Source organism: Trematomus bernacchii, unplaced genomic scaffold (assembly GCF_902827165.1).
Source record: "Trematomus bernacchii unplaced genomic scaffold, fTreBer1.1, whole genome shotgun sequence".
NCBI classification, from domain to species: Eukaryota; Metazoa; Chordata; class Actinopteri; order Perciformes; family Nototheniidae; genus Trematomus; species Trematomus bernacchii.
The window spans coordinates 1,171,255-1,198,464 of record NW_022987966.1 but is presented as its reverse complement, the minus strand read 5'-3'; the positions used below and the strand labels follow the sequence as shown (position 1 = coordinate 1,198,464).

Here is a 27,210-nt window from a genome sequence, read left to right as displayed (position 1 = left end):
ATACATGTGCAGCAGTTAGACAAACATAATGAATAGATGATCTCATTATTACCTATTTTATATGTACTAAAAAATAAAAATAAAGTTGACTAAGCCCCCTTTTTGTTTTAATTTATTAATTAGACAAAATGATTTGTGCTTAAAGTCATATACTGTTGTGTCTCAAACAGATTGACTAGGTTATTAATTTATTTGCCAAATAGTTGCTTAAAATGCTACAATAATTTGCAATTCGTTTTTAATCTGCCATGTACGGTATCAATGTCTCTCAGCCACCGTAGTGTCGTGTCAGGTGGGAGTGTCGTGTAGGGGGCGTGTCGTGTACCGTCTTGCTGCTGCTGCGGCTGCAGCTGGATACTGTTGTCTGATTGGCTGTCCGGCTCTGATCACATGACCTAACATAATCCAGTCCCGTCTCTGTTTCCAAATCAGTACTCTCACAGCGCAGGGAATGAGCTCCTTCTTTGTACTTTACCGTGTTTTTAACAATGAAACAACAAGGTTAAATGTGATTTTATATAAAGAACAGACCTCAACGCTGTTATCTGCGGGATTTGAATGAAACTGGACGCATTTTAACAGGTGGGTTGACCGTTTTAGGTAAGGTAAGGTGAAAGCTACTGGTTTTGTTGTTTACCACTGTCGGCGACTCTAGTCTGCTCAGTAAACTAGACGTGTGTAACAATGTAAGTTAACGGTTAATTACATTATAATAATGATGGTGCTACAAATGGGTTTGCATAGTGCTTCTTATCTAAATGTGTGTTTTCAAATAACTTTTAAGTGACCCACATTAGTAGATGTTGTTAGCCTACTACTAGCTATGTATCTCTGTTATCTTCTCTGAAGCTCACAGTGTTGCTTTTGTATTCGTCTGGGTCATTCGATAATATTAATCTTCCCTGACTCACTGGTAGTGGAGCCAAAGCTCTCGTGTCCCTGTCAGAGGAGGAACAAGTATTCAGATGCTTTGTTTGAATGTAAGAACAAAAGTATTATAAGCAAACTGTTCTTCAAGTATAACAAGTAAAAGTCATTTGTGTGAGAAAAAAAAAATCCCTTTTGTGTGTTTATAATTATATTTATATATGTGACACATTTCTAGGTAATATTGTTGCATCAAGTACCTCAAAATTGTACTTAAGTACAGTACTTGATTAATGTACTTAGTTACTTCCCACCTCTGGTTCCTCTCTAATGTGATGTGTTCCTCTGCTCAGATAGGCAAGCCTTCTGCTACCAGTATCAACTCCATAAGAGTTTTTTTCAAGTTGTTTTGCTTTGAATGCTACATATTCCACCTAAAAGGCATCATCTGCTAATTTACACTCAATGCAGATATGGTGGAAAGTAGTAATTTAAAGTAAAGTGGTACTGGAAACTCTATACTTGAATATGTTTCCTCCCTTAGGCTTAAAAAAACCCATTCTGATCAAAATAATGAACCGACAATGGAAAATATGATATATGTCAAATTGCAAAATGACTCCGTTTCCTAATCCAGACTCACTTTCCATATAACCCAGCATAGTTTGGCCTCCAATATCACGCTGGAAGATTTTAACTTTCCTTTTCTTAATTTGTATACCTCTTGTTTCCCCTGGGATCTGTTTACAAGAGCCTCAAAACAAAGCAAATATTTAGCTTTCTTGAGACAAGATTTAAGGAAAGCATTTCAGCCAAAATATGTTGAATGGTTTGTTTCCCGCATGTGCATGACTTGAACAATTCCAAACTGTTCTGTAAGATCCCCAAAACGTCCAGGGCCCGTACTTTGTTTGTTCCTAACCAGCAGCGTTAATGAGCTGTGAGAAAATGCTTTTTCAGAGAAACTGAAGCTCGAAACTGCTGCTGTCAGCATTCAGGCGTCCATACTTCCTCTCTGTTTTAAGAAATCAGGAATCACAAGACCTGAGATTCCAGTAAAGAGTTAATTCTGTCAGGGATGTTATTGTTGGTGGTCAGCTCCCACAGCCCTTCGTGCCAGAGATGAGCTGTGCAGGTTATTCTCTCTGTGGAACCTTCCCTTTGTCACATCTGTAAAGAGAGCAGGGACAATGGCTGGGAGATTGCTCTGTTGTTTCATAGCTATGTAGTAGGGCTGTGCCTTGAGTGATATTGCAATAGTCCATACATTGCAATTTCATCTTACTTTTGATAAATTGTGCAGCCCTACTATGTTGCTACATGAAGTTAGATCAAGCATATTTATGACTATCACTTACGCAAAATAAATAAATAAATGTATTTCAGTTTCAATTCAATTTTCAAATGAACTTTATATATTTCCTCATATGTTAATTGTTTAGATCCCCAACTGTACCCTGGTTGGTAAACATCAATGTAACTGTAGTAATGACATTAATGTAATGAAGTAAAGATGTTTACTTCCTGCTGCCACAATGTGAACGTTTCCTGTCATTCATCAGATCCTCCCCACTGAGTCATAAACACGTGATGTAACATTTAGTTTTGTTTGGTCTCAGAGCTGCATCATCTGACCGGAGCGGACTCTACCCATATCATCCCAGCAGATTATATTCTGTCTGTGACAATGAAGACTGACATCCCATACAACCAGGTAAGGACCATAACTTTATTAAATCAAAGAGTTTTAAAAAGCAAAAATATTTTCAATCAGTTCTGTCAAGTAAGGAATACCAATCTTTTACTGTGTCAAACAGGAGTAATGTGACAATTTGGCTAATACTTAAAAATGTAATAGATAGATAGAACTTTTTGATGTTCAATTCTGACGTTCAGGAAAAGGAACCAACAAAAAATGATTAATTAAAGTAACCATAACAACGTGTACTGTATTTAAATACAATGTGCTGTGGGAAATTCCTTTCTGTACATGTCAGTAGTAGTTACTCAGAGCAGAGGAGACCATGTGGTCTGTTGAAGGATGATAGCTTATCTCATGTCACAGTGTCAAATTCATTTCATACTTACTTTCATTTTAGAAAACCTCCATAGCATACAGAGTTAATAAACAAATAATGCAATGTATTTCACATGTGTAGGTGGTATTACCCTAATAACTTTTAGCTGTGGTGGAGATGAGGTTTTCCATTATCAGGAGTGATGAACAGGGCTGAGGTCAAATAGTCCAACAAAATCCAGTCCAGTGTCTTTTCCTAAACACTTTAACTTAACATCAGTGAAAAGTTTCATGGGGTTAAGGAAAGATGGGTACCACTTTACAATAAGACTACCCTTATAAAGGATTTATAAAGGGTTTATAATTAGGTTATTAATTAGGTTGTAAACACTTTATTAATATTTAAGAACCATTTATTAACCAGTTCTAACATACATACATCAACACAGGCTCACTATTTGGCAAGATGACTAAGCCTTATATTGGCACTAGCTTACTTCGTGTTCTTCATCAGCCAGCATCCTTGGTATCTGTTGTTCACTGAGTTGATTCCCCCCCTTCCATCTTGATGTTTCTTGGCATCTCTTTATGACCATTTATTTATGAGTTACTAATATGTATAACTGCCAAAAGGGAGCCTTGTAAAGTGTAAAACACATTCCCATTTATTAATGAGTTACTACCATTTATAATTTGTTTAAGTTATATTAAGCCTTAAAGTTATGCATAAATTAGGGCGTGGTCACATTGAGTGACAGGTCATTCCAGTGACTGCTGCTGTTAGCTTTCTGCTCTGCTAGCAGCTCCGTGATGCTACAGGGGCTCTGCCTGCTCAGCTCATCCGGGGAACATAACTTGAACTCGGCCGTGTTTGTTGTGCTGGTGCCTTGTGGACTATTCTTCATGCCGGATTATTGTGACTCGCTCCGCGTTTAAAACAGACGGTGCATGAATGCGGTTTTGCGGTAAGTGAAATTCGAGTACTTTATTTATGTGTTGCTTATGTTTAGTCAGCTAATGTTAATTAGCTGACTGGTTCAGTCTGTAGGGGATTGGACTTTGGACCGAAGGGTTGCCGGTTCACGTCCCGATCGGACCAAAAAAATACGGAGTGTGGACTGGTACTGGAGAGGGGCCAGTTCACCTCCTGGGCCACTGCCGAAGTGCCCTTGAGCAAGGCACCTAACCTCCAACTGCTCACTGGCACCGGCTACACTGGCTGCCTCCGCTCTGACCTCTCAACTGCATGTGCATGTGCGCATATAACTGTGTGTGTATTTGTATATGTATGTGCATGTTGTAAAAAGTGTGTACTGTGTGTACTGTATGACCTGTATAAAAAACGCGTGTGTGTGTACGACAGAGTGGAAACTGAATTTCCCCCTCGGGGGATTAATAAAGGTCCATCTTCTATCTTCTTCTTCTAATGAATGTTAAGGCTTGGGTTAGCATGTAGTAAGCGAGTGGTAGCCTCCAAGTTAAAACGTAATTGAGAAATGTTAAGCATTAAGTGGGATAATACTGTAGAACAAACGGCTTCTGTTTAAGATTGGTAAAATAAGGTCATCCTTGTAAGGTAGAGAGATATTTTATTAGGTAGGTAACTTTATGCATTGACAAGTTAATTTAAATTTGCTATGATCGATTATGTAGACAAGCTAACGTCAAAGTAGTGTTGAAGAGCGGCCTAGTGTATGTGAAATCAACCTCACAATAAGATGTGTGTATATTACAAATATTTCAAGATGATTACTTAGATATTACAATATGGTTGGTTAAGCTGGAGTTCATTATTGAGCTTACACGTTAATGTCACAGTCATATCTGAAGAACGAACCCAAACCTTGTTCAAAAAGAACAAGGTTAATTGTATTGTAATTAATTGTATTACCAAATTGGTATCAAATAAATATTAAGCATTGGTAATACCAATGTTTAACAATTAACAATCATATTATTCCTATTATTCCTATCAGCTGTCAATCACTGTTATGATTCACATATTCATTTATTATTGAATAAACTATATTTTTTGGAGGAGTTAATGATGAATGTTCCCCCTCCTTCAAATTTGAAAGACAAGTAATTATATCATGTATCAAGATTCAAAGGAACAGTTCAGCGCCCCACGACTTTACTGCAAACAGTTACAACCTTGACTTTACATCAGAAAGAACAAACATTAAAGAAGTGACTAATTGCATCAGTTAGGGTTAAAAAACGTGTATTCAGCTAAAACATATACATCGCTGCAGTTATTATCCAGTGGAAAGTCCTTACCTACTGGCCTAGTTCAATCAAAGTGGTTACTTTTTTTTGGCTGGGCAGTGTAGTTTTACACACCGTCTTATTTGACTTTCTCAGGACTTAAAACTGTTTTTTGGGGGCAGACCCCCACAAAGAAAAAAAATATATACACACATACAAGGTCATCATCTTAACAGTTGTTTATGCTCATCGAGTCATCCGTGAGCAGAGCATCAAGTTGGCATGCCTATTACAGCTGAATGCGGCTATTACCATTTTGTTCAGCAAAACGCCTCACAAACGTATTAAGATCAACAGCTTTAGTGCGTTTTGATTCCATGCTGAGTACAGCCAAACTTGACAGTCTCTTCTCCGTCATTGTAGACCGCAAATACCTCATTCCTTCCATCTGCTTGAGTCCGAATGCTTCTCGTTTTGCGCCGTCCCCCCGTTCAAATGAAATCGCCGCCAATCATATTTCCAAGCTCGCGCCAGGGCCGGGGGAGGGGTTACAAGACTCGCGTCTTGTGCTGCATTCACTTGCACTCGGACATTAGAGATTTTCTCTCATAAATGTCCGATGAGCCACAACTTTTCTTTCAAAACAAAGATGCCAACTGGGGTGGCAGCTGGGGTGGAAAGGCTATTTTTTAGGGTGGCAGTTGCCACCCCGGTAGATCCGCCCCTGCATACATATATATTAGGGCTGTCAAGTTAATGACAGTTAATGACGCGTTAATAACGCGTCAACGCAAAAAAAAATTAACGCCACTAATTATTTTAACGCGATTAACGCATGTGTATTTTTTGTCCTCGGCCGCCGTAGTTTCAGAGCGCATCGAGTGTAAAATACCATCGACAAGCTGATGCTGACAGCCTCGCTCCTGCCGCCCGCTTGTGGCAGACCACACTTCCACGCTCACCGGCAGGCCCGGACTGGCCATCGGGAGGACCGGGAGGGAGTGTGTATGTGTGGCGCGACTCGCACGAGCGAGGCACACCTTACGTGTTGTTGTTAGCATCTGGTGCTAGCTAGCTGCGCTAACGGATTTAAGGAGCTGTTTCAATGACATTTCGCCGACAACTGCGCCGAGCACTTGACTTTATGCAGGTAGCCAGACAGTGGGACATTGTACGAAAAGTCAGCACACTCAGCACGGATCGTACGCGCAACATGATTGCAGCGTCCAGGCAGCTCCCATTCGAGCATATATGCCTTGAGCTGCACATAGCTCCAACGATTCATCACAGTGTCTACACACACACACACACACACACACACACACACACACACACACACACACACACACACACACACACACACACACACACACACACACACACACACACACACACACACACACACACACACACACACACACACACACTTTGTATTGTATGAGAGAGGTTCCAGGTTGAATGGAGGCGAATATTTGTAATGTTCAGAGGTTGTTGTGTTTAATATTCATGAGAATATTTGTCATTGTTCAAATGATAATAAACAAACATATAAAGCATATTTGTCCACTCATATGTTGATAAGAGTATTAAAAACTTGAAAAATATCCCTCTAAGGTACATTTAGAACAGATAAAAAATGTTCGATTAATCGCGATTAACTATGGACAATCATGCGATTAATCGCGATTAAATATTTTAATCGACTGACAGCCCTAATATATATATATATATATATATATATATATATATATATATATATATATACATACAGTGCAATAAGCTTCTTAGTTCAATAAGAAGCTACAGGAACGTTAATCTACGTCGGTAATATTAACTTTATTTAATACAACATTTACGGTACAAGATTTACATCATACAGCCCCTGTAGTATAATATTTTACAAATGATGAATTACAGCAAACATGTGCAATATATCCATGATGGCAGTAAGGCGATATGGGTCCGTTCTTATTGTGCATCCATGGGTAAAGGTAAAACGCATGTCGTGCTGAACACGTAACATGAACGTGCCGGGCGGCGCGGTCCCGTGGGTTAGATGCACGTTCATAATGCCGAGGAAAATAACTCTCAGAATAACGTTATTAGCACATTTTACAACTTGAGGACCGAATGTTTTTAATAAGGGCTATACAAACGTTCATATTGGGTAGTTTATTTAGTTTAAAAAAAATTATCCAACGATTTACAGACCACTCTTTCCCAATGTAAGTCAATGGGAAAAAGTATTTCCGGGCCCAGCAACGGAAGTGTAGTACCGCCGTTTGGCCACAACGAATATTTTCCTCAGAGTCCGGCGCACTTCCTGGGGGCTTGATGTGTATCCTCCGCGTTCTTAAAATCCCCACAATGCTTTGCGCACGGACCAATTTCCAAAATCTTTGGCGGAAAATTAAAGGCGGGGCCTCTCATATGACGCACACCTGCACACCTGTTAGCCTGTTCCGACCATTCTTCGTTTTCCGAGGCTAGGAAGGATTCTTGCCTCGCTTCTGAAGGACCTGACTCGGAAGACATGTGCTACCAAGCAAGCGTACTCGACATTGAGAAACACCCAGGGTGTTTCTCAATGTTGAGGTAAGAATCCTTCCTGGCATTCGGAAAACGAAGAGTGGAACGGGCAAGCAAGTGTGCAGGTGTGTGTCATATGAGAGGCCCCGCCTTACATTTTCCGCCACAGATTTGGGGAAATTGGTCCGTGCGCAAAGCATTGTGGGGATTTTAAGACCGCGGAGTCTACACATGTGCAGCCTCGAAATTTCTCCAAACAAAGTACGCCGGGCTCGGTAGAATTCCAAGTATGCTGGACATTGGAACAGTACTTCGGCGGCACTCGATGACGTAGTATGCTTGAAATAGTGGCTCTGGAGCAGCTTTACTCGAGATTGAGAAACACCCTCTGTGTCTTTAGTTGTAAGCCTAGTGGCGATCTGTTGTTATTAGCATCTGGTTAGCTAGCTATGCTAACGAATATAAAGAGCTTTTCTACAACCAGGTGGAAGAAAAGCACACCTTGATATGATCATTATAGTTATAAAAAAATAAGAGACTAAATGAAAAACAGGTATAAAATACTATATGACGGAACAGTTGTTAAAAATAACAAGAATACAGTTTAAAAGGGGAGTGATTTGTAAAATATCCGTAAAGAGAAAGAAAAATCTGCTTACAGTTCTGTTTCATATGGGTGTTGAGAGATGTATCCATAAATCTCTTCATTTTGCTCTCAAAGTGCACCAGATTGATGCGTTTAACTTCAACATTTAAAACAAAATCTTCCCGGGGGAGCATGCCCCCGGACCCCCCTAGAGGATGTGAGGTCCCACCCCCCCACCACTTAAATTATGTCTGTTTTGGTGGTCATGCCACAACCGTGCACATGCATGCATGCACGAGTCATGTTAGGATATCTGGATTAAGAGGTTGCTTTTTCTTTGCACAGAATGAAAGAAAGGCGAAATGAATGGGCTGTGATTTTAGTTTTTTTAAGCAGATGCTGAGTTCAATAATTTGTACGGCCCTCGGAGGATGTTGTAAAAATTGAAATGGCCCTTGAGAGGAAAAAGGTTCCCCACCCCTGCTGTAAATAATAATAAAAACCCTTGATTTATAACTTAACATCTCTGTCCCCTATTGATCTGACTTTATAATATAGAGAATAGACAGTTAATTGAAGCATTATAGCGCAGGCCTTTGTCAGATGGTATATTACGCTGGTTTTTTTCTGCTTCGAATAGTCCTCTCTTTTTTCACCATACGTGTGTTTGCATCCCTGATAAATGGACATGTGTATTAAACTTAAAAACAACGCTCCCTTTCAGTAGTTATAAATGTTAGTGACTCATCAATAGATGGTGATATGTGTCACACTTTACAATAAGGCTCTCTTTTACCAATTATAAATGGTAGTAACTCATTAATACATGGGAAAGTGTTTTACAATTTACAATAAGGCTCCCTTTTGGCAGTTATAAACGTTAGTAACTCATTCATAGATGGTCATAAGAGATGCCAAGAAACATCAAGATGGAAGGGGAGAGAATCAACTCAGTGAACAAAAGATACCAGGGATGCTGGCTGATGAAGAAGACGAAGATAAATGTGGGCTCACTATGTTCACAACCTAATTAATAAATGAATTACAAACTATTCGTAAACCCTTTATACGGGTAGTCTTATTGTAAAGTGGTACCGAAAGATGTAAAGCAGAACTCATCAGGACTTAGAGAAAGACAGCCAAAGTCTGAACATAATCTGACCCCAGATAAACTAAAACTTTCCCAATATAGACTACTAAGAGCGCATCTAGATACTTCCTGTGTATTTGTATCATGTTGTTTCATGCCGGCTTTATAAACGTGGACACATGTGAAAAGTATATTACTTCATTACTAAGATTGGAATTGAAATAAAGAAAGGAAATGGTTACTGAGGGTGCTCCTGTTCACTCAAATTAATCAACATGAATCACAATTATTATAATTGGTCAAACTATTTGAATAAATAATACTTTACGCAGTTTTGTATGGTTAGGCCTATATATCTTCAGCTTAAGTTACATCACACAATTCAGTAAACACTTTGAAATGTCATCCTATTTTGATAATTGTATAGTAATTAGCATAACATTCAAAGCTCACCTTTTGGTTAAAGTTAAACACCTATAAGGACTTGGGCAAGTAATGGCATAAGATGTTACATGCTGAACTTCCATGATCTGTGTTTGTCGGTCATCAACGTTTTTCTCCATGAACGGCTGAATGGTACTTCACTTTAAATGTTGCAGTCACAAGGAATTGTGGGAAAGCATTAGCTCCTTTCCTTTTCTAAAGGATGGTCCAGTGTATCCTAAGCTGAAGGAGATAACAAAGGAAGCATTAAAACTCCTTTCACCTCGTGAGGAACCTTCCTAAGCACAAAATACTTATTAAACACAACCCCTCTCTCGCTCTTCCTCCATTAAGATTTATTTTGAACCATAGTAGTTTACATTTGAATTAAATATAACATAAAAAGCACCAATAATCACATCCACAAACATGTATGAGTGCTACAGTGATTGTGTTCCCAATAAGATAAATTATGTCTTGTTGCAAATTGTAAATGTGTTAAAGGAGACATGTCATGGCCATTTCCACTGATCATAATTCCATTGTTGAGGTCTACTAGACTAGATTTATATTGTGCATTTTTCCAAACTCACATTGGTTTCTCATACAGCATCTCTGTAAACTACGTGTATTCACTGAATTTCACTCTCTGCCTTTAACGGCTCGTTGGAGCTCCAATAGCTCCAGCCCCCACCCTCCCTGTGAGCACAGTGTGCTCTGATTGGTCGGGACGTTGTGAATCGCGCTGAGCTCCGTGGAGGTGTTGTTTCCTTGTTAGCGATACACAGCGAAACACAGCCAAACTCATCCTGAGCACACACAAAGTCACATCCGAAGTAAAAACAATAAGTGTGGCTTGATATTGAGTAAGAAAAAGGTTGATAAATGCTGTGAGAATGGGTCTGCAGAGAGAATTTCGCCGCGATCCCAACTGTCTGTTATCAGCCTGCAGCCAGGGAGGAGAAATCAGCAGAGCTGCCTTTGTGTGAGGAAGTCCGTGGATTGGTCAATTTAGACCAATCAGCGGGGGCTTAACGTAACGGCTCCGCGGACGTAACGTAACGGCTCCACGGATTGGTCCATTTCGTTCCGGGTACGGGGTTACGTCACCCCGTACCCGGACGAATCAAATGGACAATGACGTATCTCCAACGAGGCGTTTTGGGGAGGTCTTTTCTGTGTTAGAGTTTTACTCCCTACAGGGTGTACTTTGAGGGTTTTGACTCTGCACACCGTTTACATGCATAAAAACCTTCATAACACACAAGGGGACGGGTAATAACCGGAAAAGCATGACATGTGTCCTTTAAGGTTGAAATTGAATTCCTCCAAATGTTGTATTTTTTATGTATTTTAGAAGTTGTATGCTCATCGTGTTAATATGTGTTTTCTGATGCCTGCAGCTGATGGACGTGGAGAGGAGGAGACAAGAAACCAACAGGAAAGCACAAGTGGTGAGTCACACACACACACACACACACACACACACACACACACACACACACACACACACACACACATACAATGATTTACTCCATGTTGGTCAACAGCCGCAGCTTGTAAGTGTCACCCCCCCCTTGCAGTATTCAAGGTGTATTGTAGCTCTGGCCACTGTGGCGGCTCTGCTGCTGGCTGCCACCGCCCTCTACAACCTGCTGACCCCCAGGGCCCCCCCCACCCATCCTGCCCCGAGCAGCAGCCTCCGTCTGCCCCAGGCCCCGTCCTGCTCAGACCCCTGCAGGTAACACAAAACTGCACACACACACAACTGCACACACACACACACACTCCATTTTAAACCACAGCTCATAGTTTACCTTCTCTAGCTGCAAAGACGTTACTCAGTCATGATGAAACTGAGAGTATTTAAACGTTATATTATTCAAGGCACCTCTTATTAATGTTGATTCAAAAGTTAAGCTTTACAGTGAATTCCATCAAAAGATCTATAACAAGCAAGCACATTTCTTTTTTAGACATTTTTTTATATAATTAATTGTGGGAATGTATGAACTTAGTCAGACAATTTTAAAGTAAAAAAAGAATGCCCTACAGAAAAACATTTAGTCTATAAAAGATAAGATGATGGCAATAAAGAAATAAAAAATTAGGGCCCAGAGGAGTATGTAAACTGTGGCCTTAAGATGTGCTGTAAACATGTTTCAGATCTATGTTACACAGAGGCTGTTTCAAATTAAAAGCATGAGATACAAATGGGAGAAAAGGAGTCATGTTCAAGGTTCAAGGTTCAAGGTTCTTTATTGTCAATCTGACATAGCTACAGAGTAATTATGCAATTGAAAATCTTATGTCACAGGCTTCTCCAACAATGCAACATAATAACATAACATAATAACAATAAGAGCATGAGCAATACAAAAATAATAATAGTTATAAAAATGAAATAAAGTTATGATGTGGAATAGTGCAGTATGAGTCTATATACAAGTTATTGGAATGATATATATATATTAGGTATTAGATACATACTACTGAGTAGCAGTTGAATGTTTGAAGTTGTTTCAACAGTTCAATTTTTTAACAGTCTCACTGCCCGCGGGAAGAAACTGTCTCCGAATCTTCTTGTCCTTGCCAGGATGCTGCGGTAACGTCTGCCAGACGGCAACAGAAAGAACAGTTTGTGGCTGGGGTGATGGGGGTCTTTGATAATCCGTAGTGATTTCTTCCTGAGCCGCTGGGAGTAAAGGTCCTCCATGGATGGCAGCTCCGTCCTGGTGATGTGCTGTGCAGTTTTCACCACCCTCTGTAAAGCCTTACGATCGAGGTCGGTGCAGCTGCCGTACCAGGCCGTCATGCTGCCAGTGAGGATACTCTCTATCGTGCACCTGTAGAAGTTGCAGAGTATCCTGGAATCCATTTTGAACCTCCTCAACCTGCGGAGGAAGAAGAGCCGCTGTCGAGCTTTCTTGGTGATGGTGGTGGTGTGAAGAGACCATGTCAGGTCCTCAGTGATGTGGACCCCAAGGAACCTGAAGCTTTTGACTCTCTCCACCGTAGTCCCATTGATGGCGATGGGGGCGTGTCCCTCTCCCTGCTGCTTCCTGTAGTCCACAATCAGCTCCTTTGTTTTGCTGATGTTGAGATGGAGGTTGTTCTCCTGGCACCAAGATGTCAGGTTTTCGACCTCCTCTCTGTACGCCGTCTCGTCATCGTCTGTGATCTGGCCGATGACGGTCGTGTCATCAGCAAACTTCACGATGGTGTTGGAGCTGTGTGTGGCCACGCAGTCGTGGGTGAACAGGGAGTAGAGGAGAGGGCTGAGCACGCAGCCTTGAGGGGCACCGGTGTTGAGAATCAGGGTGGAGGATGTGATATTTCCCACCCGCACTGCCTGGGGTCTGCCCGTCAGGAAGTTCAGGATCCAGTCACAGAGGGCGCTGTTGAGCCCGAGGTCTCTGAGCTTGATGGCCAGCTTGGAGGGCACAATGGTGTTGAATGCTGAACTGTAGTCAATGAACAGCATTCTCACATATGTGTTCCTGTTCTTCGGGTCCAGGTGTGAGAGGGCAGTGTGGAGGGTGAGGGCTATGGCGTCGTCTGTGGACCTGTTTGCTCTGTAGGCAAACTGCAGGGGGTCCAGAGATTCAGGGAGGGAGGAGGTGATGAATAATTTGACTAACCGCTCAAAGCACTTCATTATGATGGAGGTGAGTGCTACTGGGCGGTAGTCGTTGGGGCAGGTGATGATTGTCTGTTGCTCTGAAGATTTGTAGAAGACTGCATAGTAAAAATGAATAAACAAATAAAACATTTCATCTAAGTGACAGCTTATCTTAGAATTAAAATGATACACTAAGCCAGTGTTTCTCAAAGTGGGGGGCGCAGAGGCATGACAGGGGGGGCGCGAGAGACCAGGAGGAAAAATGGTTATTGAAAATTATTGATTCGAAAATAATATGATACAGTACAATTACGTCTGGGTCTCTGTGTTTCATTCAAGCTCGGCTCTGTGTGTGTGTGGAACGAGCCATTTTGTGTGCGAGCGAGAGAGAGAGAGTGCACCGTTACCGGAGATCGTTGTTGTTAGCTTCTGGTGCTAGCGAGCTACGCTAACGGATATAAGGAGCTTTGTCAACAACAAGGTGGAGGAGAGTCCTCTCCTGTCAGACTGAGAGGCTCAGTGAACTAAAGGACTCTGAGTGTTTATATAGTTAACTTATATGATCATTATAGTTATAAAAAAATAAGAGAATAAATGAAAAACAGGTTTGAAATACTATATGACAGTAAAAAAACAATAAAGTTTTTAAAAGGATGATTTGTAAAATATCCATAAAGAAAAAGTAAATCTGTTTACAGTTCTGTTTCATATGGGTGTTGAGAGAGGTATCCATAGATCTCTTCATTTTGCTCTCAAAGTGCACCAGATTGATGCTTTTAACTTCAATATTTAAAAAAAAATCTTCCCGGGGGAGCATGGCCCCGGACCCCCCTATGTGAGGTCCACACACCACCTATAAAAATAGCACTTTACCCCTGCTTACACCTATATGCCGTGAGCTGATTATCGAGCCTTCATTGTAACAGTCGCGGGTACACTGTGTATATGCGTGGGGAGTGTTGCAGTAGAAAATTCCACTGTAGCGACCGGTACATTAATGGGAAACCCTAAATGAGAGCACCCTCTATGAAACGTCAAGCTAACCCACAGCACCCCCAAAAGAAAATCTCTGGCGCCGCCACTGAGCCTGCAACCCCGTTTTGAAGAAATGTGCAGTGCAACACAGGCTCATTGCAGCCACCTCTGATAAGACACACTTTTTTGCCAAATATCAGCATTTTCTTTCTTTTCATTTTTTTGCACAGATTGCAAAGTGGCAAAGTATTATAACTTATTGTTCTAGCAAAGGGATTGCACAATTGTATTATGTATTTATTTTTTTGAGCACACAGAATTATGGAGCATTGTTTTATTATCACTGTTCTAGCAAAGTGATTTTTTTATTTTTTTGAAAGGAATGCTCACGTTCATAATGATGTATTTTAATACATTGGGGGGCCCGACTTTTTTTTTTCTCCAAAGGGGGAGCCTGACAGAAAAAGTTTGAGAACCACTGCACTAAGCCCAGCTTTACACTCTATATAAAGTTGACACTTTCTAAATACATTTAAAACATAACAGTGTTTCCCCCCCCCCCCCCTCAGGATTGTTCTGGTGGAGAGCATCCCTGAAGGCCTGACGTTTAACTCCAGCACCCCCCACCCCTCCATCTACCAGGCCTGGCTCAACCTGATGGCCGAGGCCCGCAGCAGCGTGGACATCGCCTCCTTCTATTGGACGCTTACTAACAAAGACACTGGCACTCATGAGCCGTCGGCCAATCAGGTCAGCCCGAGCTGTGAATGGCCAAATGGCACAGGATGAGTTTAACTCCTCAAAATATGTGTTTGATTAACATTACCTGACATTTACCAATATAAAATAAGAAATATGTTCTATTTTTTTTTATTATAGAAGCGTAAATAATATTTAACGTTCCGGTTGTTTTCTTGCTGTTCGCAGGGTGAGACTGTTCTGAAAACACTAGCTAAACTCTCCGGGAAGGTGTCAGTTCGTATCGCAGTGAACACACCACAGCACAGTCAGCCGCAGGACGACCTCCGACTGCTCAACGCCTCAGGTGACACTTTTGCTTTGTACCAGCGAGTCGAGACAAACGTTTCAGCTGTTGGGTCTACAACTGTAGTTCTTGTTTTTTTAAGACGACATTTAGCTTGAATTTGAGAGCAGAATCTGTATTTGTTTCAGAAAAGAACCAAATGAGTTTGTTTTATATGTTTTATCAAACATCACTTGTCATATACACTCACTGGCCACTTTTTGTAGGTACACCTGTTCAACTGCTCGTTAACGCAACTATCTAATCAGCCAATCACATGGCAGAAACTCAATGCACTTAGGCATGAAGACATGATCAAGACGACCTGGTGAAGTTCAAACAGAGCATCAGAACGGGGAAGAAAGGAGATTTAAGTGTCTTTGAACGGGGCATGGTTGTTGGTGCCAGAGGGGCTGGTCGGAGTATTTCAGAAACTGCTGATCGACTGGGATTTTCACACACAACCATCTATAGGGTTTACAGGCAATGGTCCGAAAAGGGGAAAATATCCAGTGAGCGGCAGTTCTCTGGGAGAAAATGCCCTATTGATGCCAGAGGTCAGAGGAGAAAGGCCAGACTGGTTCAAGGTGATAGAAAGGCAACAGTTACTCAATTAGCCACTAGATACAACCAAGGTATGCAGAAGACCCTCTCTGAACCTCAACACGTGGAACCCTGAAGCAGATGGGCTACAGCAGCAGAAGACCCCACCGGGTGACCCTCCTGTCAGATAGGAACAGGAAACTGAGGCTACAATTCACACGGGCTCACCAAAATTGGACAATAAAAGATTGGAAATGTATTTTCTTGGCAAACTTTGTGACCCTTAGTACCAATTGAGCATTTTTTAAACACCACAGCCTACCAAAGTGTTGCTGCTGACCATGTCCATCCCTTTATGACCACCGTGTACCCATCTTTTGGTGGCTACTTCCAGCAGGATAACGCCATGTCTCGAATATCTAATTATCTCCAACTGGTTTCTTGAACTTCATGAGTTCACTGTTCTCAAATGGCCTCCACAGTCACCAGATCTAAATCCTATAGAGCACATTTGGGATGTGGTGGAACGAGAGATTCACATCATGGATGTGCAGCCGACGATCTGCAGCAACTGCGTGATGCTATCCTGTCAATATGGGCCCAAAATCTCTGAGGAATGTTTTCAGCAACTTGTTGAGTCTTTGCCACGAAGAGTTAAGGCAGTTCTGAAGGCAAAAGGGGGTCCAACCCGGTACTAGCAAGGTGTGTCTAATAAAGTGACCGGTGAGTGTATATGTTTCGATATATCAAGTATTTACCTTGGTCAAAAATATCAATCATCTCATGAGATAGATTTTTAACCCTATTGTAGAGCCTTATTACTTTCTTTTGGGTCCGTACTGTAGCAGAAAATCATAAGGTCGACTACGTTTTATACTCACTCTCCATGCATTCACGGCTGTCAGTGTCTCTGTAATTATGATAAATAATTTTTGTTTCAGGAGCTAATATCAGGGAAGTAAATGTGAAAAAGCTCACCTCAGGAGTCCTCCACACAAAGTTCTGGGTCGTGGACAAAAAACACATTTACATTGGCAGTGCCAACATGGACTGGAGGTCTCTCACACAGGTACACACACACACACACACACACACACACACACACACACACACACACACACACACACACACACACACACACACACACACACACACACACACACACACACACACACACACACACACACACACACAATCAGTTAGAATTAAGTTTCACCAAATCAACTAACTAATTAAAGTATAGCTAAATAGAGTAATTATGTATTTGTTTTGTTTTCTCTTATATGTGTAAATTAGACTTTGTTCACATCCCAGGCAATAATGTGTTAAACTCAATAAGAGGGTGTCTTGTAACCGATCCAAGCCGAATTCTGTTTCTTCTGCTTTTAAGAGGAAGTTTGCTCACTTGGTCACATGCCATGCAGAAAAAGCAGTTTAGTGCGCTGTGATATGATACAGTAATGAGAGGAAATAAATGACGTTTAGGAAGTTTCCAGTGAAGTCTGAGAACTTTCATATGGTCAAAGAAGAACATTTGAAATTAGATATCGTACTGGAGTTATGATCGGCGAGCAACATATAGTTGCAAAATAGTTTTTGTATGTGTTGCTTCGGCAGTTGTTTTACTCTTTATTGCCACAGTTTTAAAATGCAGAAACAATTGAAATGTAAGATAATGTCCTGCTGTGGTGCAGGTGAAGGAGCTGGGCGCCGTGGTGTACAACTGCAGCTGCCTGGCTGCAGACCTGGGGAAGATCTTTGAAGCCTACTGGTTCCTGGGGGAGAGTGACTCAGTGCCCTCACCTTGGCCCCCCAGCTTCTCCACCAACTACAACAAGGACACGCCCCTCGAGCTGCCACTCAACAACACGCCGTCCAACGTCTACCTGTCGGTGAGAAACACACAGGGAGGGGGGGGGGGGGGGATATGTGAATGTCAGTATATTATTAGAAAGAGCCCAATCTATTTAAAAGGAGCTTGCTGCATATTGTCCCTAAAGGAGCCTACACACCAAACTGACACCAAAGAACACGTCCCGACGGAACACGACTGTTGTGTCGCCTCGCGTCTCTGCGTCTTGGCCAACGGTCGCACTGGAACACACCGCAAAGACTTCAGCCGACGACCAAGTAGCACGTACGAACTGTGCATGCGTGAGTGGCAATAACTCTCCTTACCAGCAGGCGGCGGTAGTGTGTATTCGTCATTCAAAAGAGGCAACAACCGGAAGACAGACTGCGTGATAACCGAGAGAAGAAGAACAGACTGCGTGATATAAACAAACAACAAATAGCGTGTGCGTTCCATTTTCACTCTACAGCGAGAAGCTCATGGGGCTTTCCCCAACCTGTGTCGAGAGCTGGAGTTAAAGGAAATCTCAGATTTGCCTTCTTAATAGTTTGTTTGGGTCCCTTACTTCCGTTTCGCTTCTCATGCATTGATTCGCTAAGCTGAACAGCCAATCAGAGTGATTTCTTTGGCCGACAGCCTCCCGATTCAACATGTCGAATCCACGGCGGAAGGTGTCGGCACGGCCGAAAAGACACGACGGTGCGGGACACACCAATCTGAGTAGGGCGACAGGACGCTCATCGACGGCCAGACATCTATCGACGGCCAAAATCGGGTTGGTGTGTCCGGGCCTTTAAAGGTCCCATGTCATGGCCATTTCTACTGATCATATTTCCATTGTTGAGGTCTACTAGAATAGATTTAAATTGTGCAATTTTCCAAACTCACATTGGTTTCTCATACAGCATCTCTGTAAAGTATGTGTATTCACCAGGTATTCACTCTCTGTCCTAAACGGCTTGTTGGAGCTCCTGCCCCCCCCTCCTTGTGAGCCCAGTGTGCTCTGATTGGTCGGGACGTTGCGAGGCTCGCTGCTGCGAGGAGCGGACAGGTTTCCGGGTCGGCGATACAGCGAGAACAAGCGAAACTCATCCTGAGCACACACAAACACTCACAGCCGAAGTAAAAACAATAAGTGTGGCTTGATATTGAGTAAGAAAAAGGTTTATAACGCTGTGAGAATGGGTCTGCAGAGAGCATTTCTCCACGATCCCAACTCGTATCTTACCAGCGTTCAGGAAGCTCTATGCAAGTCAATGGGGACTCCCTGTTAGTTAGCCAAGGGATCCTGGTGTGTGAGGTGCTCCGCGGATTGGTCCATTTGGGCCAATCCGGTCATTTGTTGTTGATTTGGGTGTTCACACGTCACAGAACCCAGGAAGCAAACAATGGAAAATGAGAAATCTCCAACGAGGCGTTTTGGGGCAGCAGAGACAGGTCTTTTCTGTGTTAGAGTTTTACTCGCTACAGGGTGAACTTTGAGGGTTTGTGACTCTGCAGACCGTTTACATGCGAAAAAAGCTTCATAACACACAAGGGGATGGGTAATAACTGGAAAAGCATGACATGGGCCCGTTAAGGCCCAGACACACCAAGCTGACACCAAAGAACACGTCCCGACAGAACACGACTGTTGCGTCGCCTCACGTCTCCTGCGTCTTGGCCAACAGTCGCACTGGAACACACCGCAAAGACTTCAGCCGACGGCCAAGTAGCACGTACGAACTGTGCATGCGTGAGTGGGAATAACTCTCCTTACCAGCAGGCGGCGGTAGTGTGTATTCGTCATTCAAAAGAGGCAACAACCGGAAGACAGACTGCGTGATAACCGAGAGAAGAAGAACAGACTGCGTGATATAAACAAACAACAAATAGCGTGTGCGTTGGTCTTCGGTTTCTTCATTCCAGATCGCCATGATGAAAAATATACTCTTGCGTCCAAGTGAGATGAAAATGAAAAAGAATAGAAGAAGAAGAAGAAGAAGATGGACCTTTATTATATAGCCGTCTGTGTGTGCCTTCTTAATCGTTTGTTTGGGTCCCTCACTTCCGTTTTGCTTCTCATGCACTGATTCGCTAAGCTGAACAGCCAATCGGAGTGATTTCTTTTGCCGACAGCCTTTTACCGACAGCCTACCGATTCAACATGTCGAATCTGTGGCGGAAGGTATCGGCACGGCCAAAAAGACACAACGGTGCGGGACACACCAATCTGAGTAGGGCGACATGACGCTCATCGACGGCCAGACATCTATCGACATCTATCGACGACCGAAATCGGCTCGGTGTGTCCGGGCCATTAAGTGTATTTAATGCTGCTCCATTAAAATAAATTACATTAACCTTCAGTTGTGTTCAGGTCAAATCTGACTGATTTACTACTTTCATCAATCATAAATATTGTGTTTTACATTTTATTTCTTCAAGGCCTTATGATATCCTCCATAGCAGGCATTTCAACATACACAATTGCTGATCACCACTTCCATTGAATTCTAAGTGGTTTAGTCTACTTTGTAACACCTATGATGTTTCCCGTCAAATATGACCACTATAGGAAATGAACGGGTAACCCTAGATTATGTTCATCCATCAGATGGTACACCCCCACTAATCAACAAAATGTTGTTTTAGAATACATTTCCAGTGTCTATTCTTTTTATATTCACTGCAGTTATTCATGTCAACCAGTAGTCTGAGCCATTGTTTATAACTTAAAAGGGTGTTAAATAAAATATGGTGATGATGAATGGTTTTTGTGTCAATGTAAGAGCAGTTAAAACAGACCAGTCAAATTTGACCGGGAACCCCAAGGTAAGGGGGGAGAAACGAACAAGATAGGAGGGGTTAATTCATTATTATTTAAACTCTGCTCCTCCTCATCATCTTAACAGGCTCCCATATTGTTTTAAAATGTTGTTAGAAATGAACAGTTATTTACCCAGATGTGTTTCCTCTCCCTCAGAGCTCCCCTCCATCTTTCTGTGGAGCCGGCAGGACTGGGGACCTGCAGTCCATCCTCAGTGTGATGGAGGACGCCCAGAGCTTCATTTACATCGCTGTCATGAACTACCTGCCCACCATGGAGTTCTCTCATCCTAAGAGGTACAGCTGTTCAGTACAGCCTCACTGAACTCAGTGTCACCTCCCTGAACACCTCATCTGTGGCTACTCTACTCCTGAACACCTTTGTTTTGAGGCTGATGTCTCTGTAGATGTGATCATGTTTAAAACTGGCTCCTATAGTCACAATGTGATTGTTTCAATCACAACACATTTATGTCCTGCAGTGGAAACCTAGCACACCACCGGGAGTAAAGACATAGCTTGATCGTTATTTTCTGCTTGCATCTCAGCCTGAACTGTTAACAAGATGCAGGCTCTCACTCATTATTACTGTTGAATTAAATGTAATTAAATTAATTTCATACTAAAATCATCTGTGTATACAATAGATTGAAAGCTTTGCAGTAGCGGTAAATGCATAAAAACTCATTTAATTTCCACTGTGTGGAGAGACTGCAATTAGTAAGAAGATGGTTGTTATGGCAACTGTTCAAAGAAGCAGCAGGTTCTCCAAATGATGTTGTCCCAGCACGATTTTTTTAAGAAAGCTGGGACATTATTGGAATGAATGTTCTTAATATAATTAACAGCAGCCTTACTACAGGAGTAGTACCGACATGCCTAAAACATGCTGTGGTCCAGCCCTTGATAAGAAAAATGAACCTGGATACCACTGTTTTTAACAATTTTAGACCTATTTCCAAACTTCCTTTTATGTCTAAAATTCTAGAAAAAGTAGTACTATTACAGTTGCAGTCTTTTTTAAATGTGCATGGTATTCTCGAGGTTTAGATCACGGCATTCTTATCTCTCGCCTGAAGCATTCTGTGGGAATCAGTAGTACTGCTCTAGAGTGATTTCAGTCCTACCTCTCTGAAAGAAGTTTGAATGTGAATCTTGGTGACTTTAGCTCCTCCACTGCTCCTCTGCCATATGGGGTACCCCAAGGTTCCATTCTTGGGCCTATTTTATTCTCCCTGTACCTGCTCCCCCTGGGTGCTATCATTAAAAAATATGGCGTCTCATTTCATTTTTATGCAGATGATTCCCAAATCTTGCTGCCCCTGAAAACAAATGACCCCGATTCTATGCAATGGCCTTGAACTTTTTTAATTTTAATGAAAATAAGACCGAAGTGATAGTGTTTGGACCCACTGGTGGCCAAAATGCCCCACTTATGCTTGATTCTCTGGTCCCATATATAAAACCCACTCTTACAACTCTTGGTGTGCAGATTGAACGGGATTTTAAATTGGATAAACAGATGAATTCTGTTGTAAAATCTAGTTTTTTTCAGCTGTGAATGTTATCAAAGGTCAAGCCTTTCCTTTATTTTAATGACTTTGAGAGGGTGATACACTGTTTTATCACAACTAAACTTGACTACTGTAATGCTCTCTATGTTGGAGTTAGCCAGGCTTCCATCTCCCGCTTACAGCTACTTCAAAATGCTGCTGCTGGCCTACTCACAAAAACACGCAAGCGCGAGCACATTACACCAGTGCTGGCATCTTTACACTGGCTTTCAATAAAGTTTAGAATCGATTTTAAAATGTTATTGTTTGCCTACAAAGCCCTTAATAGTTTGGCCCCACCTTACCTGGCAGAACTCCTACACCCTACATACTCCCGGTCACTGAGGTCTGCTGACAGATTCCTCCTTGTGGTCCCGAGGTTGAAGCAGCGGGGGATCAGACTTGCTCCCACTTTGCCTGTTTTTAAATCTCGTTTAAAGACCTACTTGTTCTCCCGTGCTTTTGCTTTGTATGAGGGTTTTCAGTCTGTGGCTATAAGTATGGTTTTATTGTGTCGTGCTTTTACATTATTTTCTTTTTGTCCTATCGGTTTTGTCTAAATGTATTTATGCTGCTTTTTTATATATTAATTGATTAATGTGCTATATAAATAAAGTTGGATTGGATTATTTAAAAAAAGAAATCCCCCAATGGGTGGCATTGTCTATCAATAAATGTTTATTATATATATGTTTTTAGGTCTGGGTAAAGTATGTTCATGTAGAAAAGCTGATGGTCACTTTAATGGTTAATCTCTAATAAATGTAAACACCTGCCGAAATTTGTAATCAAAAGTCCTCATTTGAAATTCTCTTACTACATCATAATCAATTCACAGTGTATTTAAACAACTGAAATGTACGAAGTGTTACTGTGCCTCATGGGAGTATCAAGAAGCTGCACAGGGTTATTCTAAGCTTTTTTTGTGAGAATAGATCAAGTTCAAACTGATTTAGGACATGAGTTATTTGCATTGTTAATATCTCATGTGGTTATAATCTGCAGGTACTGGGCCGACATCGACACCCAGCTGAGGCGCGTCAGCTACGAGAAGCGGGTCAAAGTGCGCCTGCTGATCAGCTGCTGGGCCAGCACCCAGCCCATCATGTTCACCTTCCTCAAGTCTCTGGCCTCCGTGTACGACCCCAAGAGCAGACTGGACATCCAGGTGGTGAGTCGCTCTTCCTCTTTACTGATTACTTTAATTAGACCTGCCAGGGATCAAATTGTATCTGCTACTGAGAATTAATGTTGTACATGTTTTTATTAATATTTCATAGTAAACCAATAAAGTAGTGACATTTTGTTTCCCTTACCCAGAGGCTGTTTGTGGTGCCTTCCACCCCCCAGCAGAAGGGGATTCCCTTTGCCAGAGTGAACCACAACAAATACATGGTGACGGACAAGATAGCATACATAGGTGAAGTTGCTCAAACTCTGCATGAACACAATACTTTATCTATCCTGGGGAGACTCTCTTTCGTGACAGTTGATTCGATTTAGAATCAAATGAATAACAGATAAATATAAATAAATATGTATAAAAATTAAAATGTAACTATTCATAAGAAGTTATATTATGCGATAAAAGAGATTGTATAAAGAGTGTGCAATAAAAGATACATGCTTTATGCTGACGCTAAACTGCTATGCTGAAATGTAATGTGTAAGAAGAAAGTGAAGAATTTAGATTGAAATGATACATGAACACTGGGGGCTTGAATGTTGAGTGAAGAAAAGAAAGTAAAAAGGCTTGGAAAAGCAGCAGAATATTTGAACTGCAAACTTTTGAACTAACTTGATTTGATGACACCCCATAATACGCTTAGATGCGTTGATGGCTGCATCGTTACCAAACCTGTGAAGTTTTGGGCCGTTTGGAACATTTTCACTGAAGTTATGAGAAAACCGTGTTTCATGGCGAGCATTGTGTTGCCATGGCAACGGCATTTGAAGAAACCCCATAATTGACGTAGTGCTGTTGAGGGCTGGACCGGTGATATACAAGCGAAGTTTGGGGGACGATCGGACCGTTTCTATTGGACTTACAGCGACATCGTGCTTCATGGCGAGTGGTCTGTCGCCATGGCAACGGCATTTGATGACACCCCATAATACGCTTAGATGCTTTGATGTGCTGAATCCGTTACCAAACCTGTGAAGTTTTTGGGCCGTTTGAGAGAGAGAGAGAGAGAGAGAGAGAGAGAGAGAGAGAGAGAGGAGAGAGAGAGAGAGAGGATAGAGAGATAGAGAGAGAGCGAGAAGAGAGAGATAGAAGGCGAGAGAGAGAGTATCGATCTATCGATATAGATAGGAGATCAGACTCGAGACGAGGCCGATACGATGTCTCTCGATCGTGATGCTCCTCTTCTATCTCTCTCTTCTCTCTCTCTTCTCTACTCTGTCTCTAGTCGTCTCTCTCTCATTTCTGCTCTCTATCTCCCTCTCTCTCCTCGTCTCTCATCTCGAAGCCGAGAGAACACAGGTGTTTATAGTTGAGCTAACGAGCTCTGTAGAGATCCAAGGTTTGCATTGTTCTGAATGAGAGATAAACCTCTTGCATGTGAACGTTTTGTGGGAGAACCATAACAGATATCTGTGAAATTTCAAAACGTGAAGCATGTCAAGGAAGTTGAGTATCTGAAGTGTAATTTTTGTGTACTTTCGGGTTAATAATGTGGCCTTTTTGGCAGTTTAACTAAAGGTGTGCGGCTGCTGCTGTGAGGAAATATCAGCCTGAAATTACAATGGGTTTTAATGGAGACATGTTGAAAGTTTTTGTCACTTCATGCCCTCAAGAGGCATTTTGTTTAATTATTTTTGCTTAATTATTTGTCATTTTTCAAGCTACGAGATGTTTTCCTACGTTTGTCATGAAAGATTATGTCTCAGGAATGTAGGGTTTGGGAATTATGGCAGTTTAAAAAAAAAAATATGAAGGCAAATTTCAAGATTTCCTACCCTCTAGCTGTGACATCACGCACTCTAGTTAATGTTAAAATCTGAAGAAAGCCTCTTTACCAAGGTCTGAACAATGTTTAATATCTCTAAAAGTAAGAATCAGATTTAAAAGTTGTGTTAGACGAATAATGTCAGAAAGATGTGTAACATTTTAAAGTTGGAATGAGGTTTCTGAGTGAAAGTATGAATGAACAGTTAGCAGTTGAAGTCGCATGAAGATTGTTCAAGTCTGAAGATTTTCTCCATTGACTTCAATGGTTAAAAATGTGATGAATTATGGGATGTATCTCTGGAATTATGAAAGTTATGAATAATACAAATGATAGCCATCGATTCCCGACTGAGCTGAACGTTTTGATGTTTGAACAGAGTTTCTGCGATGTTGAATGCAGGAGGAGAAGAGGTGCAAAATTCCGGCGGAATAATAAAAATGTTGTCCGTAGAATAACATATAGTTGGAATGCTGTATCAGCATTCCCACTAAATAAACATTTGTATATAGAAATAAGAAGTTTGAGTAAAAATGTGCACAATGTACTACAAAAAATGTATAATATGCATGTATATTACAATATACACAGTGGTGTATAAGTATTATCAACATATACATGCTGAGGGGAGGAAGGACTTCCTGTGGTGAATTTTGGGGGAATAAGTCTTTCACTGGCTTCTCCTGTGCCTGTCCAGCTATTAATATTAAAATGATATAATAATAATCACATCTGATTGTACACCCATAATATAAATCACTTTCCAATCATCCATGGAGAAGTGCTGAACCTGAATCGTGTGTGTTTCTGCCTGCAGGTACGTCTAACTGGTCTGGGGACTACTTTGTGAGCACAGCCGGCTCAGCATTGGTCGTCAACCAAACAGCATCAGAGTCCTCTGAGCCAACCGTCCAATCACAGCTACAGGCCGTGTTTGAGAGGGACTGGGACTCCGCCTACAGCACCCCCCTCACTCAGCACTCAAACCTCAAAAACTTGTGTTAGTTTCATCAGCCAATATCACAGATCCTTCATCAGAGGGGACTCTTCAACACATATTGCCGTGCTATAGTTGCACGTTCATGCATTTTGCTCTATTCAGCTGGAACATTTCCTCTCAGCTGAGCGGAGTTTGCTGAGGTCCAAAGGAAGATATTTCACTTCCAGAAAAGCTGCTTTATGCTTCAGTGCCAAACTTGACTGGAGCAACGTGCCGTCTTAAACCAGTAAACTGCTCATTGGCAGTCTTATACTACCATGGGTTGTTCAAGGGTGCCTTTTTTACATTTTAGACAATATTTTTGCATCTCTTTGCCGTTATCAGAACTGGCCTGGGATTTAAACTGCATGTGTGTGTTAAGCTTTGATGACTTTATAATTTTCAAAATCAATCAAAACTCCTTTATTTTCTACAACAACAGCCTCAGTGCGGGTTTTCTTTTTTTCTTTATCCTAGCACACCTCAGGGAGTAAAGTGTTTTTCTTAATTAATCTGCACATGAACTGGAAATAAGATGCATGTTTTCAAAATTCAGCTCTCAGTCTTTATGACTGTTTTTTTAAATACGATAATTTCAGCAGTGTTTAAAATAGATACAGTTTTGCAGTGGCAGTACATGTGGATTATAATTACATTTCCACTGTGTGGAGTGACTGCACCTACCAATTATTGAAGACGTGGTTGTTATGGCAACTGTTCAAAGAAGCAGCATGCACATTAAAAAAAATACACTCGGGCAGTTATTATCTACGTGCCATCTTTATAAAGAAATAACTTTCAATAAATGAATTTCAATCAAACTTGTTTCAGTCTGTTTATATGCATAGGTGTCTCCTATACACATATATTTCATTATTTTGGCTTCATCCCACTATTACAATAAAGATCCTATATAACTTACTAAAGTGGTAGATTAGAGTCTCTGGCACTTCATTTGTTGGAAACAACAGCAGCATTTAATCAGCCCGTTTAGTCTGCAAAATAAAAAGTAAAATATTTTTAAAACCTTTGATGCTCTTCCTCCTGAAGCTCATCTTATGTGAAGTCAATAACGTAAATAAGTCATTATAAAATACAAGAACACACGTTACAGCCGTATGAGATATTTGATTAAATAAAAGGTAGCATCAAAAAGAAAAGTCTTCAGCCTGAATTTGAAAGA

General features: G+C 41.4%; 1 protein-coding gene across 2 annotated transcripts; it reads left to right on the top strand.

Moving 5' to 3' along the window:
• The first annotated feature begins 412 nt into the window (after positions 1-412).
• Positions 413-26,848, top strand: pld3 (phospholipase D family, member 3). Of its 2 annotated transcripts, XM_034115889.1 has the most exons (12): positions 413-582; positions 2,487-2,581; positions 11,124-11,174; positions 11,304-11,461; positions 14,887-15,067; positions 15,245-15,362; positions 16,826-16,953; positions 17,579-17,776; positions 20,702-20,841; positions 23,103-23,268; positions 23,418-23,517; positions 25,866-26,848. In XM_034115889.1, exons 2-12 carry the CDS (start codon positions 2,555-2,557, stop codon positions 26,051-26,053), a joined length of 1,455 nt encoding a protein of 484 aa, XP_033971780.1. In that variant the 5' UTR covers positions 413-582; positions 2,487-2,554; the 3' UTR covers positions 26,054-26,848. The 2 variants fall into 2 exon arrangements, with proteins under 2 accessions (XP_033971780.1, XP_033971781.1); XM_034115890.1 differs by lacking the exons at positions 413-582; positions 2,487-2,581 and adding an exon at positions 3,702-3,849.
• Positions 26,849-27,210: the final 362 nt, after the last annotated feature.